The sequence below is a fragment of the Notamacropus eugenii genome, chromosome 3 (genome assembly GCF_028372415.1).
Source record: "Notamacropus eugenii isolate mMacEug1 chromosome 3, mMacEug1.pri_v2, whole genome shotgun sequence".
NCBI classification, from domain to species: domain Eukaryota; kingdom Metazoa; phylum Chordata; class Mammalia; order Diprotodontia; family Macropodidae; genus Notamacropus; species Notamacropus eugenii.
The window spans coordinates 425,546,356-425,563,304 of NC_092874.1; the positions used below are offsets into that span (position 1 = coordinate 425,546,356).

The window sequence follows — 16,949 nt, forward strand, 5'->3', positions numbered from 1 at the left end:
GTGGTTAGGGCAGGAGACGGTGTGCGTGCCAGTCCCCGAAAGGCCCCCCCATCTCTGCCTCCGGCTGCCTAGGAGCCCCAGCCAATCCCTCTTGATCCTAGTGCTTTCTCACTGTGGATTGTTTCCCATTTATCCTGCAAGTGGCTGGTTTGCACGCTGTCCGCATTAGATTGCGAACTCCAAGGCTTCTTTCCCCAGCGCTTGGCGGTGTTCCGCACATAGTAGGTACTAAAATGCTTGGCCGTAAAGCCAGAGTGGGCCTCATCCGGCGTTCAGCCGGGCAGAGTGACCATCTCTGGGGACCATCCCACGCGCTCTTTGGGAAAGCTCCCCCGCTCACAGGTGGCCGTGGCTCGGGCATCCCCAGAAAAGGGCCCGCCAGGAGACAAACGGGGACCGTGGGCTGGGGCCGGCGCCTCTCCCCGCTCTCTCCGGCCAGGGGGGCGATGTTGCCAAGTCCGGCCTTTCTCACGCTTATCTTACGGGAACGGTCGGGAGACCCCCTTCAACACCGGCGGCTAGGCGAACGAGAGCGGACGGGGCCATCTGAACAGGGCCGCGAACTTTCTCCCGCGATAGCCTGGGGCGGGAGCTCTGCGGAGGTGGAGGGGGACCGAGGCTGGACCAGAAGCGGGATGTGGAGCCAGGATGCGCCCCGCGGGGCTGCGACGCCGAGCTGCGGGGGCTCTGGCCGCTCCGCGCGCAGCCTTGCTCGGGTCGGGAGAGGAATCCGGCCGAGGCAGCATCTTCCCGGGTTCTGGAGGTGAGGAAGCGGGGTGGGCCAGGCAGGGAGGCCCCAGCGGAGCGGGCGGGGACTCTAAGCAGCCGGGCAAGCTGCTTAGCCGCCGGCCCATTCGCTCAGTTACCAGCCCGGAGCCTACCGAGCGCGAGCCGAAGCCAGCCGCCGCTGTTCGTAGCAGGAACGAGGGTGCTCGCAGGCCTATGCAAATCGAGGATCGGAAGGCGCGCCAATCGGAGCGCAGCTCCGGCCCCGCGGCGGCCAATGGGAAGTGAGCAGCGGCTGGGTCTTTGTTTATATTTGCCAGCCCAGCCCAGGCTGGGCGAGCTCGTTCCGGCTGCTGCTGCCGCCGCCGCCGCGGGCGTGCAGCTCTGTGCGGCCCGCCGAGCGGCCTCTGCGACTCAGGGTGCGGAGCCAGGTAGGCGGCGCTGCGAGCCCGCCCGGGAGCATCTCGCGGAGCCCGGGCCTCGCCGCTGACCGCACGCCCTGTCTCCTCGCTGGTTCTCTTTGCTCCCGCGATGTCCGGCCGAGGGAAATCGGGAGGCAAAGTCCGGGCCAAGGCCAAGTCGCGCTCGTCCCGCGCGGGGCTGCAGTTCCCCGTGGGCCGCGTTCACCGGCTCCTGCGCAAGGGCAACTACGCGGAGCGCGTGGGGGCTGGCGCGCCCGTGTACCTGGCGGCGGTGCTGGAGTACCTGTCGGCCGAGATCCTGGAGCTGGCGGGCAACGCGGCCCGCGACAACAAGAAGACGCGCATCATCCCCAGGCACCTGCAGCTGGCCATCCGCAACGACGAGGAGCTCAACAAGCTGCTGGGCGGCGTGACCATCGCGCAGGGCGGCGTGCTGCCCAACATCCAGGCCGTGCTGCTGCCCAAGAAGACCCAGAGCTCCAAGAAGTGAGGCGGCCTGGGGCGCACGCCGCTGGGGCGGGCGCCCCGCCGCCCGGGTCCTGCCCTCGGAGCTCCTGGGCCCCGTGCCCAGGGGTTTGAGGCCCATCGCTGGGGGTGCGGTGCCCAGATGGGTGCCTCTCCTCCCTGGGGTGTAGGTGCCCCCTTGCCCTGTGGACGAGCTCACCCACGATGTGCACGGGAGGGCCCGGGAGGGACTGGACTGGACATGACAGGAGGGCAGAGCTGGTCCCTTCCCCCACACTTATTTTCCCCTTAAAAAAATCCTGCTCTTTGGGAGCTCTCTATATTTATTTCCTGCTGGTAGGTGAAATCCGTGTTTATTTGTTTATTTACTTAACTGGTACGGGGGGGTGGCAATGGGGGTGCGTGCTCTGACTCGGTCCTTTTGGTTCTTAAAATAAACAACTTCACGGTGGCGTCACCGTTACCCTCCTTTCCCCAGTGTTTCCTTTCTAGAAGCTGGGGGTCAGACCAGGGAAGGGCCTGGAGGGGAGGGGTGAACAGCTCCCTGGGCGTTGGGGGTACCAGGGTGGATGGTTGTGCTCGGGGAGAGGGCGGATGTGGAGGGCTGAGGCAGGTCGGGCCAGGGCTCGGGAAACAAGTCTCATTCTTTTCTGTCCTTTCTCCCTCCCTCCCTGCCACTTACACGGTTACTGAGGTTTCCCTTCCAGGGCTGGGGGGAGAAGCCGCAGCGTGAGACAGGTCCGGGCCCCGGGTACCAAGCAGATTAAAAGAGGTCAGGCATCCGAGGGCTTTGGAAGGGCTGGGAAATACCATGGACAGCCCCGATGACTCGGCTGGTCTAGGCCCCAGGCTTGCGGCTGTACCTCCCCCCATAGTCCTCCGACCTTTGAATTCTAGTGCTGGAAGGGGACCTTAGGCAAGCGAAGTCGTGACAAAGAGCCTTGGCTAAGGATTCCGTTTTGAAACCTTCCTTCCCTGGACCGCAAATTCCTCCTCAGCAGAATGAGACGATATGCTCTCTGTCATTTCCTGCTGTGAACCCTACCTAGGCTCTAGTCTAACCCATGCCCTTTATTTTACTGAGGACCAGGGAAAAGAGACTTAGTATTGGGACAGTCAGTCCAGTTTTCACAGAGGTGGGAAGAAATAAAAAAAAATATTATTTTCCCCAGGAGTGTCAAACTAGCTTAAGAAGATTGGACGGGGTGGTGGTGGTCCGCGGCAAATTTAGGCAAGAAGTCAAGATAATGATGTGGCACAGTGGGTAGAGCCATGGTCCTGGAGTCAGGAAGACCCGACTTCAAATGTGGCCTCAGAAAGAAACTCGCCAGCTGTTTGATCCTGGGCAAGTCCCTTCATCTCTGTTGGCCTCAGTTTCCTCATTTGTAAAATGGAGATAATAGTAGCTCTGACCCCTCTTTGGGTCCTTGTAAAGATAAAATAGGACCACTTTTGTAAATCGCTTTGGAAAACTGAAAGTGCTATAGAAAGGCTAGCTATGATTATGTCTCCTGTTCTTTAGACTCCAAAGTCTGCCCTTCCCATATTCCAGCCCTCTTCCAGAACTAAAGCCCGTTAATCACTCTTTAAAAAAACAAACAAAAGAACAGTTTATCAAGGGTCCTTCAGAAAGATTCTGGGGAATGATGCCATTCTAGTTGAAATCCAATAAATATTTATTAAGCACCTTCTGTATGCAGAGCATATGGCAAATCCTGGGGGCTAGAGCCATACAAATTTTGAAAAAGAGGCAAATACCTATTTTTGTGACCCTTACAGACTTAATAAGGGGCCTAAGACAACACTAAACTGTGTGTGAGGTTAGAGGTGGGGAAAGGTCCTCAGGGATGGCTTACTGAAGGAGGCGGCATTGTAATCAGGTTTTCAAGGAGGGGTTCTTAATTTGGCATCCAGGAACTTGGGATTTTTTTGTTGACTTTTTTTAAAATAACTGCTTAAATATAATTTGTTTCCTTTGCAATCTATTTATCTATTTTATGCATTTAAGAGTTTTATTCTGAGAAGGGGTCAATGACACAGAGGTGAGTAACCTCTGCTTTAAATGAGAAATAGGCACTCAGGTGAAATATAGGGAAGATGTGACAAGTTTTGGGGCAACTTTAGCAAAGGCAAGGAGACCTGAAGTGGTGAGGAGGGGGAGGGATGGTCCTATTTGACTGGGCTCTCCATTGTGTCACGGGCAAGATAACATGAGATGTCAGATTGTGGAGGACCTGGAATTCTATGCAAGCTTTGGACTAGATGACCTCTGGCATTCCTTCAACTCCAATTCTGTAGAAATTTAGCAGAGAAATGGCATGAGATGTTGGGGGGCCAAAGGGGATGGTTATCAAAAGATGCAGATGAAGAAATGTATGATGGGATTTTAGGAATTCTCTTAGCTGAAAGCAGTCAGGGATATTCCCAAATGGACCAGTCCAGAAGGGTGACAGCCATGTTACCCCTACTCCCTCATTCGCTCCTCCCACCTAGCTAATGGAGACACAATTCAGGTGTAGAAATTCCTACAGTTCCCAGACCAACAGCCCAACTTGCTGTCCTACCCTGTTTCCATGTCTTTGCTTTGTTCTGGTGGTGTCTCTCCTTGGAGCCATATCTTGGAATCCTTAACTCATGTCACCTCCTTCAAGAGGACCTTCCAGATTTCCTTCCACTGTTAGTTTTTCCCTTCCCCATATCACTTAACATTTATCTTCAATACATCATATGTACTTATCTTTGACCGTATTGTAGTTCTCCAGTAGACTGTAAGTTCATAAAGGGTAGGAACCATTCCTCATTTTGTATCTTCAATGCTTAGCACTGTTCTGGATCACATAGTAGACACTTCATAAACATGTGTTGATCGATGCGTTGAACTCTGTGTTCGACCAATTTTGTTCGTTCTAGCTGTGTTCTCTTTGTGTGTGAATGCCACCTCTTTACTAGACTGTCAGTTCCTTGTAGGTGGATTTTTTTCATCTTTTGTACTCCTCATTCCCAGTAGAGCACCTTGGCAGATTCTTAATAAGTGTTTGTTGAATGTTACTGGGAGGATGAAAGTGTATAAAACCTGAAATTTTCATGAGAAGTGGAAGGCAACTGTAGAGAAACCAGTTAGCTGCTTAGACAGCTCTCTAACGAGCTCATTTTAGGACATAAAGGAAAGTAAACAAGGAGAAATATTTTTTTAAATGGCATATGAGAATAGTATCTAGAAGGCTAACAGCAAAAAATTCAATTGAGCAAATATTCATTAAATGCCTACTGTGTGCAAGGCACTGAGGATGCAGAAACCCAAAGTAAACAGTCTGTGTCCTCACAGTGCTGAGGATCCGGGGATATGTGGTGGGAGGATGCATGGGACAGGAGGCAACCTATACACAGATATGTTCATGCAAAATAAGTAAATTTTAAAATGTTAACAGCTAGGCTCTTCTAGCTGTGTTGAGGCAAGAAAAGGAACAGGCACATTTACTTGGGACAGATGGTGTAAGAGAATGTTTGTTGAATAAGTGAACATAGGAAGAGAGAAAATAGACCTATTTAACTTCTATTCTTCTGGTTCCTCTAGAGAAGAGAATGATTTTTCAACAGCAAATGGTTTGTTGTAACCTCTTTTAGAGCACTTGTGTCTTCATTTCCCCAGGCGCCTATCCTAAAATACAGGGGTTCTTAAAGAGGGAGGGAATAGATGAGAAAATAATCCTAGTTCGCATTGATATAGCACTTTACATTTAAAAAGTGCTTTTCTTAGAAGTGTGAAGAAACTGAGGAATGGAGAGAATGCGATTTGCCCATCATCACATGGTTGATAATCAGTGAAGTCCAGAATGAGAATTCAAATCCAGCTTCTGACTCCTGCAGGAGCACTCATTCATCTCCTATCATGCACCTTCTCCTCCCTACGATTTTTTTTTTTTTTTGGTCATTTAATGTAAGAAAGCACCTAGCTGCAAATACCTAAGCCCTGACCAGTCACATCACAGGGTAACTGAAGAATCACTGTCGGAATCTTGGTGAATATGAGAGAGTTGCATTTCTTCATTTAATTTTCTTAAGGGGGAGCCTGGGATTCGATTCTAGAAACAGACTAATTTCACATCAATCCTGGGGTGGAGGGGGAAATCTAGAAAGGATTGTTTAATGCACTGTTGGTGAAATTGTGAGGTGGTTCAGCTTGTTCTAGAAAAAAATTTAGAACCATATCTCAAAAGTCACCAAACTGTGTATATACCCTTTGACCTAGTGGTATCACTATTAGGTGTCTATGCCCAAAAGATCAATGAAAAAGAGAAAGCAAATATCTGAAGCTGCAAATTTTTGTTCTCAAAACTGGAAACAAAGTGAGTGCCCATCACTGGGGAATGGCAGAACAGATTGTGGTGTATTCATATAATAGAGTTTTCATTGTGCCATAAGAAGTGACAGGAGGGACAGATTTGGAAAAACTTGGGAGGACTTGTCTGAACTGATGAAAAGACAATTTCTCAGAACCAGGAGAACTGTTTTTACACTGCCTGCATCACCATCAAGGACAACAACGATGAAAGAGTTGAAAACTGTAGTGAATGCCATGACCCACCTTGATTCCAGAACTCTGAGGAGCAAGCCTTCTCACCTCCTGGAAGACAGAAGTGCAAATTAAGACCTGCATCCTCAAACATTGCCAACATGGGGATTTGTTTTTTGTGCGTGTAGGTAACTTTTATTTGGAGTTGAATAATGTCAGGGGGTGACTGTGACTCTAAAAAAGAAGGAAAAGTGTAAATGAATCATTAAAAATGCACAGAAAAAGGTTCAGAAGGGGACAGAGACAAGCAGGACACTTAGAAATACTGTGTTAAGTTTGAAATATTAAAAAAAGATTGAGCTGTACAATAGTGGAGATTCACAGTTTCACATGTGATCTTATTTTTCTGGTGTTTGTTTTGTGTGTGTGTGTGTGTATGTGTGTGTTTAATGAATTGTACATGTTTGTTGAAGTTTGTCAAGTTCACAATATTAAAAAGAATTTTTTTTTAAAAATCCCTTGTTTTTTGATACTTTAAAAAGCAAATTGTGATTGTTACAAGCCACCCTAGGTCCACGAAGAGTGACTTATACCAACCTAACCTCATTTCTGTTTTTGAAAATCTTATGGGCTGGTAGATCAGGGAAATGTCATGCCTTAATTTCCTACAGATATTGGATACGTTTTCTTGTGACATCCATGGAGATGGAGAAAGGTGGATTATATGATATCGAATAACTCCCCAAAGAGTATGAATTCATGTAATCATGATGCCGTCTGAAGGCATTCACAGCTTCTGTCTCTGGCTTTACTCTGATCATTTTATCAGTAACTTAACATGCACGAAAACATAGATGGAAGGTTTACCAGATTTGCAAATGTCACAGCACTGGGTGGAGAGGAGGGAGTAGCTGATACCTTGGGTGACAGAATTAACAGGAAAATTAACTGGCAGAAGCAATAAAAAATTGAATGGGGTTAGGAATAAATGTGAAGTCACAGAATCTTGGTTGAAAGGAACTTTATAAGGTTTCTATATGATGTAGGTCTCAGCTGAATTGGACAACTTTCTCTTTATACAAATACAAGGCTGAGTAGACCTGGTTTGACAACAGTTTACGTGATAAAGGCCTGGGTACAATCTAACTAACCACAGTTAACACCAAGATAGGGGGATAGTTAACATTTCATATGACAGAATCCAAAAAATCTTGACAAACTAAAATATCCATCTGAACCTAATTTAAAGAAATTTAGTAGGAAAAAATTAGCATCATATGTAAAATTTTATACAGGTTGACAAAAGATTTTTCACAAGGTCAGGATGACATCATGACAAGCAGTAGTTTATTTGAAAAGAATCTAGAGGCAGCTAGGTGGTACACTGGATAGAGCACTGGGCCTGGAGTCAGGAGGACCCGAGTTCAAATTAAACTTACTAGCTGTGTGACCATGGGCAAGTAAGCCACTTAACCCTGATTGGCTCTCTCCCCCAACCTCCAAAAAAAACCAGATCTAGGGGTTTTAATTGACCCACAAGTACATCATGAGTCAACAATATGATCAGACAGTCAAAGACTACGGATTCCATTGAAAGCCTCTCTCTCATACTCTGCTCTTAATGGACCATATCTAAATAAGTGTCCACTTCTACAATCACTAGAAGAAGACCACCAGGATAGTGAAAGACCTCAGGTCCATGGCATCTAGAGGAACCAAATTTACTTTACCTGGTGAAGGGTCAGAGGAGACATAAGAACAGGCTTCAAGTATCTGACCAGTGGCCTGTGTTGTCAGTTTGGCCATTGTTCAGAGGGCAGAGCTAGGAGGTTGCAAAGAGGCAGATCTAGGCTTGATATTGGAAAAACTTCCCAACAAGTAAGAGAGAGGATAGGAACTGGGCTTGTGATTTCCTCAGTATAGGGAACTCCCAGGTAAGAATTTCTCTACCGATGCTTCAAGTTGCCTCGATGTAGAGGCATGAGGCAGAGGCAGAGGGTGCAGAGAGGGTCTAGGTGAGTGTCAGAGTCAGGAATCAGAGAAGCCAGGATCAGTCTAACAAGTAGAGCTATCCAAATGCAGAGCAGACTGCCTGAGCAGGGAGGCTGGAGCCTCAGTTCTAAGGTGCTATGATTCCGGATCCTTTTTGGCACCCCTTTCTGGACTGCTAGATGATTCAAGCCCTTCCAGAACCAACTTTCTAGACATCTTAGTGCTTAACGTCATGGGACCCAAATTTGAATTCCAGCTCTACCACTTAATTCCCATGTAACTTTGTCCAGTCATTCACAGAAAGAGTAAAAATCCCTGGGATGTCTCTGAGGGATTGAACTAAATGACCTGGGATCTCCTGATATTTGCCATTAGGAGGGTCTACTCCAGAAACATTTATTAATATGTGTGGTGTGTTAAGCGCCAAGGTCATCAAGATGACATGGCCCACAGTCCCTCTATCCTTGAAGAGCTCACAGTCTAACAGGGCAGGGAGGACGTGGGGTTTCCCTTTGGCTCTGAGAAGCCAATCCTCTTTGCCTTTGGAATGCTGGGCCCTAAAGAGTCTTTCCCATCCCCATCTTTAGGTCATGCTACATTGGCCCTGGTAAAAAAGGTGAAAAAATTCTGTGTTGGCAGAGAGGGAAAGAGAGAGATCCTGGGGATTTTTACTTTTGTCTCCCACACCTAGAATTCTCCCCCTTCTGTCTCTGCCTTCCTAGCTGCCTTCAGGCTCTAGCTACAATCCCAATTTCTACCAGGAGCCTTTCTCAATCTCCCCTAATGCCAAGGCCTCCATTCTGTGGTCATCTCCAGTTTATCTTGTTTGTATCTGGTTTGCACATAGTAGTTTGCATCATACTGTCTCAGACTACGAGCTTCTCATGAGAAGGAGCTTTTTTTTTCTTTTATTACTGTATTCCTGGTGCTTAGCACAGTGCCTGGCTCTTGATAAATGTGAAATGTTGACGTTGGGAGAACTGTATATTTTATTAAATCAGCCATCCAACAACAGCTTCTACCCACACAGAGTAGGCACTTACTCTATGCAAAAGGACTGTGCTGGGAGTTGGGGGAGATGCAAAGATTAAATGGGTCAGGGTCCCTATCCTAATGAAACATAATCTAGAAAGCTAGAATATCCTCAGACTAACCATATCATGAGGAATATTATATGCATGAGAAATAAAAACTACATGCTATGCAATGTTATTGGGGTGGGGTGGGGAGTAGGGGATGGTTGCTGAAGAAGAGGATGATGGAGTGTTTCGTGAAGGACATGGTAATTGAGTTGAACCTTCAAGGACCAGTAGCGTTTCAAAAGGCAGAGATGGGAACAATCATGTTCCACAGGAGACCTCATGAGCAAAATGACAGAGGCACAGTCTTCCAGAGGGACAAAATGGAGGAAGGGGAGGGGGTTAGTATGAGCTAAGGCTAGAAATGCAGGGTAGTGAGAGATTGCCAGGAGCTTTAAATACCAAGGTAAGGAGTTTCTGTTCTATAGGCAAGCCATGAGAGTCATTGTGACTTCAGAAGTGACAGTCATCCATTCAATATGAATTTGTTAAACATCCAGTGTATTAAATGCTATGCTGGGAGACACAAAAACAAAATCATGTTCTGTGCCAATGAAGATAAGCCTGGCAACGTGATGAAGGATGAACTGGAATGGGAGGGAGGGACCTTGGTTTCTATGAACTGCCAGGAAAGAGTTTTGATTTTCACAGGTATTTAATTTTAGGTATTTATGTGTGTACAGTGAATTCCTTCAAGGTTCTTTCTTAAGAGCAAAAGGATTATATTCTTCAACAAATTTAATTTTTGCCTCTCCCTTTAAAATTTACTGTATTGATTTCTTTTGTTTTAAAATCAGTTATATTTCTCCCTCTATTGCTGAACCTTACCCCTTTACCTGACTCTCAGTGAGCCATCCCCAAATAACAAAAAATATTTTTATAGAAAAAAAGAGGAAAAAATCAGCCAAACTCATCAATACATTAAAAAAATCTGGAAATTCAGAGCAGTATTTCATATTTTCTGACTGCTACACCCCCACAGAGCAGTGGAAGGAGGTGCTTTTTCATCTCTCTTTCAATGCTCTGGTATGAATCCTCTGAAGTTGTCTTGATGCTGGATGGACTCTGTTGACGCTGGAAGACAGAACATGGCTGACAATTGTGCAACTCTGCCTCACCTGAGTCCAGTTCACTCGCAAGTCAAGACATCACCCTCAGGATGTCCTTGGTCCTCTTCAAGAACAAAAAACCAAAAATACAGTAAACCCTCCATAGAGATTCCAGCCAACCATAGGCCTTCCTCTGGTTCTTTTAATTCTTTGTGGCCTTCAAAGAAGGACTCACCGGTACACAACTCTTTTTTCTCTATCCTTAACGAGGGGTCTCACTTTGATGAGTCTTCTGTTAGCTAACAATGTTTTCGACTCCTAGCTTCCAAAGCAGAGTTGTTTCTCCTCAGTGAAGTTTCCCAGGGTTCTATAAGCCATAACTTAAGATTCAAGTTCACGTATGCTCAAGGGGCTATAAAACTGCATACTTTTTGATTCAGCAGTACTGCTACTAGGTCTGTATCCCAAAGAGATCATAAAACAGGGAAAGGACCTCATGTACAAAAATATTTATAGCAGCACTTTTTGTGGTGGCAAAGAATTAGAAATTGTGGGGATGTCCATCAATCGGGGAATGACTGAACAAGCTGTGGTATATGAATGTAATGAAATACTATTGTGCTATAAGAAATGATGAGCAGGTGGATTTCAGAAAAACCTGGAAAGACTTATATGAACTGATGCTGAGTGAAGTGAGCAGAACCAGGAGAACATTGTACCCAGTAACAGCAACATTGTGCCATGATCAACTGTGACAGACTTAGCTCTTCTTAGCAATACCATGATTCAAGATAATTCCAAAAGACTCTTAATGGAGTCTATCCACATTTAGAGAAAGAACTAGGGAGTCTGAATGCAAGTTGAAGCATACTATTTTCACTTTGGTTATGTTTTTTTCTTATGATTTTTCCCTTTTGTTCTGATTCTTCTTTCACAATGTGAATAATGTGAAAATATGTTTAACATGATTATACATGTATAACATATCAGATTTCTTGCTGTCTTGGGGAGCAGGAGAGAGGGAGAAAAATTTGGAACTCAAAATCTTATAAAAATGAATATTGAAAATAATCTTTACATGTATTTAAAAATACTATTAAGTGAAAAAAATTAGCTTTCATAGTTCCATTTTTATTGTATTGTATTGTATGGGATTTTATTGTATGGGAGGAAAGCTTGCCCTAACACAGGCTTTGGAATGGGGAATCTTTGCTCCTAAAGAGTGTTTTTCACTCCAAGAAAGAGCCATTGTGACTTCCAAGGCATCCTCAATGTCTTTCTCATTTCATTCCCACAATACATACTGGGATGCAGTACTTTTCACTTCTTTTGTGAGGAGATTCCTCCAGCCTCAGAGATGGTTGAGATATGGAAGACTATGGTACTATCTCACAAATTTTTGTCTTAGTCTCCTAGAACACAGCATTTCATTCCAGAATTTTTCTGGGAATCCTTTTCTACAGTGAGGTTCTTCTTAATTGTTCAAATATAGAATGTTAGAGCTGGAAGAGACCCTGGAGACTTAACTAGTATCAGTAAGCACCCCGATATACACAGGGTATATCTGCTATCACAGGTTCTGTGATCTGCTTTTCTAAAAGGAAAGGCAACTTTTAAGGGGTTAACAATTTCCTTTAATGAAGTATATATATCATTCACGTAGTTCAGAAAATCAACAGACAGCACTTCCAAACTGTCTGACATAAGCAATACATATATCACAAATCAACAGACAGGTCCAGCTATCTGACCAGAGTTGCCAGAGAGGGAAGCACCAGCATCTGGGTTTTCAAAGCCTGGGGCTCCTCAGCAGCCTCCCAGAGTCTAGTCTGGCACACAAAGCTTCTTCCAAAAACTAAACCCCAAAGTAAAATCTCATCCTCCGAGTATTTATGCCTTTTTTTAGAGCCAGAGGGCATCCCAACCCTTGAGAACCAGTGCCTCATTAACAAAAGGTGTGGCCCTTCCTACAAATCTTCCCTAATCAAACTCCTTTTCATGAGCAGGCTTATTAATAAGTGAAAAAGATCTTTAAACACATTAGCAATAAAAATACATATACCGTTTCTAGTTAAAGAAAGTTCTTGTTTCTTTACTTTACTCCCAGTAAAGACTTTTGGTTGATAAAGGCAAGATTCAATCAGAGGCACTTCATTTTACTAAAACAAAAATTGCAAAACATCCTACTTTGCTTGTCTTCACATGGGGTCAGTGAATTTCTTTTAAAAATATTTTTGGGGGAAGGAGCCAAGATGGTGGAGTAGAAAGATACACATATGCTAGCTCCAAACCCACAGCCCATAAAATACCTGTAAAGAAAGACTCCCAACGAATTCTGGAGCAGCAGAAGCCACAGAACAACAGAGCAGAGGAGATTTCTGTTCAAGAGAGACCTGAAAAACTGACCCAAAAGGTTCGTTGCACACCAACCCAGAGCAGAGCCCAGCCCTGCCTCGGCCGCGTGGCACTGAGAGGAGCAGATCCGAGCAGGCTTCAGGGACAGAATCTCCAGCAGCAGCACAGGTCCCTCCACCCACAGGCACCAAAGGTCAGTGAGAGGGTCTTTTCAGCATGCCGAGAGGGGAGTGCGGTGTCTCCATAACTCAGGCCCCCTCGGGAGACAGGAGCAGAGGCAGCAGCAGACAAGGGCTCCCAAAGCAGGCAGGAGCTCAGATCCATTGTTGAAGGTCTCTGCATAAACCCCCTGAGGGAAATGAGCCCAAGAGGTGGCCCTGCCCCCACCTGAGCACCTGAACTTAATCTCACACTGAATAGCAGCCCTGCCCCAGACGAAAGCCGTGAGGCTGGGAAGCAGCATTTGAATCTCACACCCCACGCACTGGCTGGGCAGATCTGGAGGTGAGGTGGGTGTGGAGAGGACACTCAGAAGTCAAGTAACCTGCTGGGAAAATGCCCAGAAAAGGGGGGGAAAAATAAGACCATAGAAGGTTACTTTCTTGGTGAACAGATATCTCCTCCCTTCCTTTCTGATGAGGAAGAACAATGCTTACCATCAGAGAAAGACATAGAAATCAAGGCTTCTGTATCCCAGCCCACTCAATGGGCTCAGGCCATGGAAGAGCTCAAAAAGGATTTTGAAATTAAGTTAGAGAGGTGGAGGAAAAACTGGAAAGAGAAATGAGAGAGATGCAACAAAAGTATGAAAAGCAGGTCAACACCTTGCTAAAGGAGACCCAAAAATATGCTGAAGAAAATAACACCTTGAAAAATAGGCCAACTCAGTTGGCAAAAGAGGTTCAAAAAGCCAATGAGGAGAAGAATGCTTTCAAAAGCAGAATTAGCCAAATGGAAAAGGAGGTTCAAAAGCTCACTGAAGAAAATAGTTCTTTCAAAATTAGAATGGAACAGATGGAGGCTAATGACTTTATGAGAAACCAAGAAATCACAAAACAAAACCAAAAGAATGAAAAAATGGAAGATAATGTGAAATGTCTCATTGGAAAAACAATTGACCTGGAAAATAGATCCAGGAGAGACAACTTAAAAATTATGGGACTGCCTGAAAGCCATGATCAAAAAAAAGCCTAGACATCATCTTTCATGAAATTATCAAGGAAAACTGCCCTGAGATTCTAGAACCAGAGGGCAAAATAAGTATTCAAGGAATCTACCAATCACCGCCTGAGAGAGATCCAAAAAGAGAAACTCCTAGGAACATTGTGGCCATATTCCAGAGTTCCCTGGCCAAGGAGAAAATATTGCAAGCAGCTAGAAAGAAACAATTCAAGTATTGTGGAAATACAATCAGGATAACACAAGATCTAGCAGCTTCTACATTAAGGGATGGAAGGGTGTGGAATAGGATATTCCAGAAGTCAAAGGAACTAGGACTAAAACCAAAAATCACCTACCCAGAAAAACTGAGTATAATACTTCAGGGGAAAAAACGGTCTTTCAATGAAATAGAGGATTTTCAAGCATTCTTGATGAAAAGACCAGAGCTGAAAAGAAAATTTGACTTTCAAACACAAGAATGAAGGAAGCATGAAAAGGTAAACAGCAAAGAGAAGTCATAAGGGACTTACTAAAGTTGAACTGTTTACATTCCTACATGGAAAGACAATATTTGTAACTCTTGAAACTTTTCAGTATCTGGGTAGTGGGTGGGATTACACATGCAAACACATACACACACACACACACAGAGCATAGAGTGAATTGAATAGGATAGGATCATATCTTAAAAAAAGAAATTAAGCAATGAGAGGGAAATATATGGGAGGAGAAAGGGAGAAATGGAATGGGGCAAATTATCTCTCATAAAAGAGGCAAGCAAAAGACTTTTTAGTGGAGGGAAAAAGAGGGGAGGTGAGAGAAAAACATGAAGTTTACTCTCATCACATTCCAGTAAAGGAAGGAATAAAACGCACACTCATTTTGATATGAAAACCTATCTTATAATACAGGAAAGTGGGGGAGAAGGGGATAAGCAGGGTGGGGGGGAGGATGGAAGGGAGGGCAATGGGAGGAGGGAGCAATTTGAGGTCAACATTCCTGGGGAGGGACAGGATCAAAAGAGAAAATAGAAGCAATGTGGAGCAGGATAGGATGGAGGGAAATATAGTTAGTCTTACACAACATGACTGTTATGGAAGTCATTTGCAAAACTACACAGATATGGCCTATATTGAATTGCTTGCCTTCCAAAGGGAATGGGTGGGGAAGGAGGGATGAAGAGAAGTTGGAACTCAAAATTTTAGGAACAACTGTTGAGTTCTGTTCTTCCTACTAGGAAATGAGAAGTACAGGTAAAGGGGTATAGAAAGTTATCTGGCCCTACGGGACAAAAGAGAAGATGGGGACAAGGGAAGGGAGGGATGATAGAAGAGAGGGCAGATTGGTGATAGGGGCAATTAGAATCCTTGGTGTTTTGGGGTGGGGGGAGGGGGACAAATGGGGAGAATATTTAGAACCCAAAGTTTTGTGAAAATGAATGTTAAAAGTTAAATAAATAAATTTAAAAAATTATTTTTGATAACTATATTTCAATGTAAATTAGTTTCTGTTGTAATCCTATGAATTTTTTTTTATGCATTTAGAAACATTATTCAGAGAATGAGTCCATAGGCTTTGTACGGGGGGCTTCACCGCTGCTGAGGGTTGCAGAGAACAAAAAGGTTAAAAATCCTTGAAGTTGTTTAGTCCAGCCCGTTCATTTGACAGAGGCAGAAATGACCATAGAAAGAAGATCACGTACATTACCCCATCCTAAGGGGCTTCTGCTTGGTTTGATAAGTCTATGGTGGCATTGCACAGCCTTGCTTTATTATTTCTCTGAAGACCTCGGCCCTCCCAAAGGACAGTTATTACTTAAGAGTTGGGCAGTGCCAGCTCCTATTGACTGGGTGGGTCCTCACAGAGAAGAGATTTCTCCCTCCTCTCCTCTAGTTCCACAATATTCCCCTTTGGGGGATGTACTATTCAGAGAGGGATGATATTATTCCCAGCCCCAAGACAGCTATTCCTCACTTCCACCCCCACTTTGGACTTCTTGCTGCCCAAGGATGTGAGCATTTCAATCAATCAAACATTTACTAAGCTCCTATTTATTACGTGCCAGGCACTGTGCTAAGTGGTAGGGATACAAAAAAGAGGCAAAAGGCAGTCCCTACCCTCAAGGAGCTTACAATGTAATGGGGAATATGGGGGCGGGGGTGACATCATGCAAATAAATATATATATGAAGCAAATACATAACAGAAGGAAAGCACTGGAATTAAAGGAGCTGGGGAAGGTTTCTGGTAGAAAATGGGATTTTAGTTGAGACTTAAAGGAAGCCAAGAAGGTCAATAATGGAAATGGAGGAGGGAGAGCATTGTAGGGACCAGGGAGGTGCAGAAAAATACCGAGAGAGAAGGAGTGTCTTGTTTGTAGAATAGCCTGGAGGCCAGTGTCACTGGAGCAGAGTACATGTGGTGTAAGGTGAGTGAGGTGTAAGAAAACTGGAAAGGTAGGAGGTGGCTGAGTAACAAAGAGCTTTGAATTCCAAACAAGCAGTTTATATTTGCTTTTGGAGGAAGTCACTGGAGATTATTGAATAGGAGAGATGACACAGTCAAATGTGCCCTTTAGGAAAATCCTTTTAGTGACCAGAAAAGGAGGATGGATTGGAGTGAGGAGAGACTTGAGGCAGGTGGACCCACCAGTGGCTACTGTAATAGTCCAGATGGGAGGTGATGAAGGCCTGCACTAGGGAGGTGACTGTCTAAGGAGAGAGGAGGGTGTATTCAAGAAATGTTGCAAAGGTGATACCTTTAAGCCTTGGTAATGAATTAGATACGAGAAAATGTTACTGAGATTGTGAGCTAGAGGGACTAGGAGCATGGTGTTGTTTTCTTTAGTAAAAGGGAAACGTGTGTGTTGGGGGGGTGATTTAGGGGAAAGATAATGAGTTCCACTTTGGCTTTGTTTACTTTGAGATGCCAACTGGTCATTCTGGGAAGTCTGAACAGCAGTTAGAGATGTGATATTGGAGGTCATTAGAGAGATGGGGCAGGATAGGTAGATTTGAGACTAGTCAGCATAGAGATGATAATTAAATCTACGGGAGCTATGGAGATCACCAAGTAAAGAGGAGAGGACCCAGGATAGAACACTGAGGGCACACCTGTGGCTACAGAGTGTGACCTGGAGGAGGATCCCGCAAAGGAGACTGAGAAGGAGTAGTTGGTTTCCAACCCAG

At 45.0% G+C, this 16,949-nt stretch overlaps 1 protein-coding gene across 1 annotated transcript; it reads left to right on the plus strand.

Annotated features, from left to right (window-relative positions):
* The first annotated feature begins 1,041 nt into the window (after nucleotides 1-1,041).
* Nucleotides 1,042-1,822, plus strand: LOC140497390 (histone H2A type 2-B-like). Its single transcript, XM_072598299.1, has one exon. It carries the CDS (start codon nucleotides 1,258-1,260, stop codon nucleotides 1,636-1,638), a length of 381 nt encoding a protein of 126 aa, XP_072454400.1. The 5' UTR covers nucleotides 1,042-1,257; the 3' UTR covers nucleotides 1,639-1,822.
* Nucleotides 1,823-16,949: the final 15,127 nt, after the last annotated feature.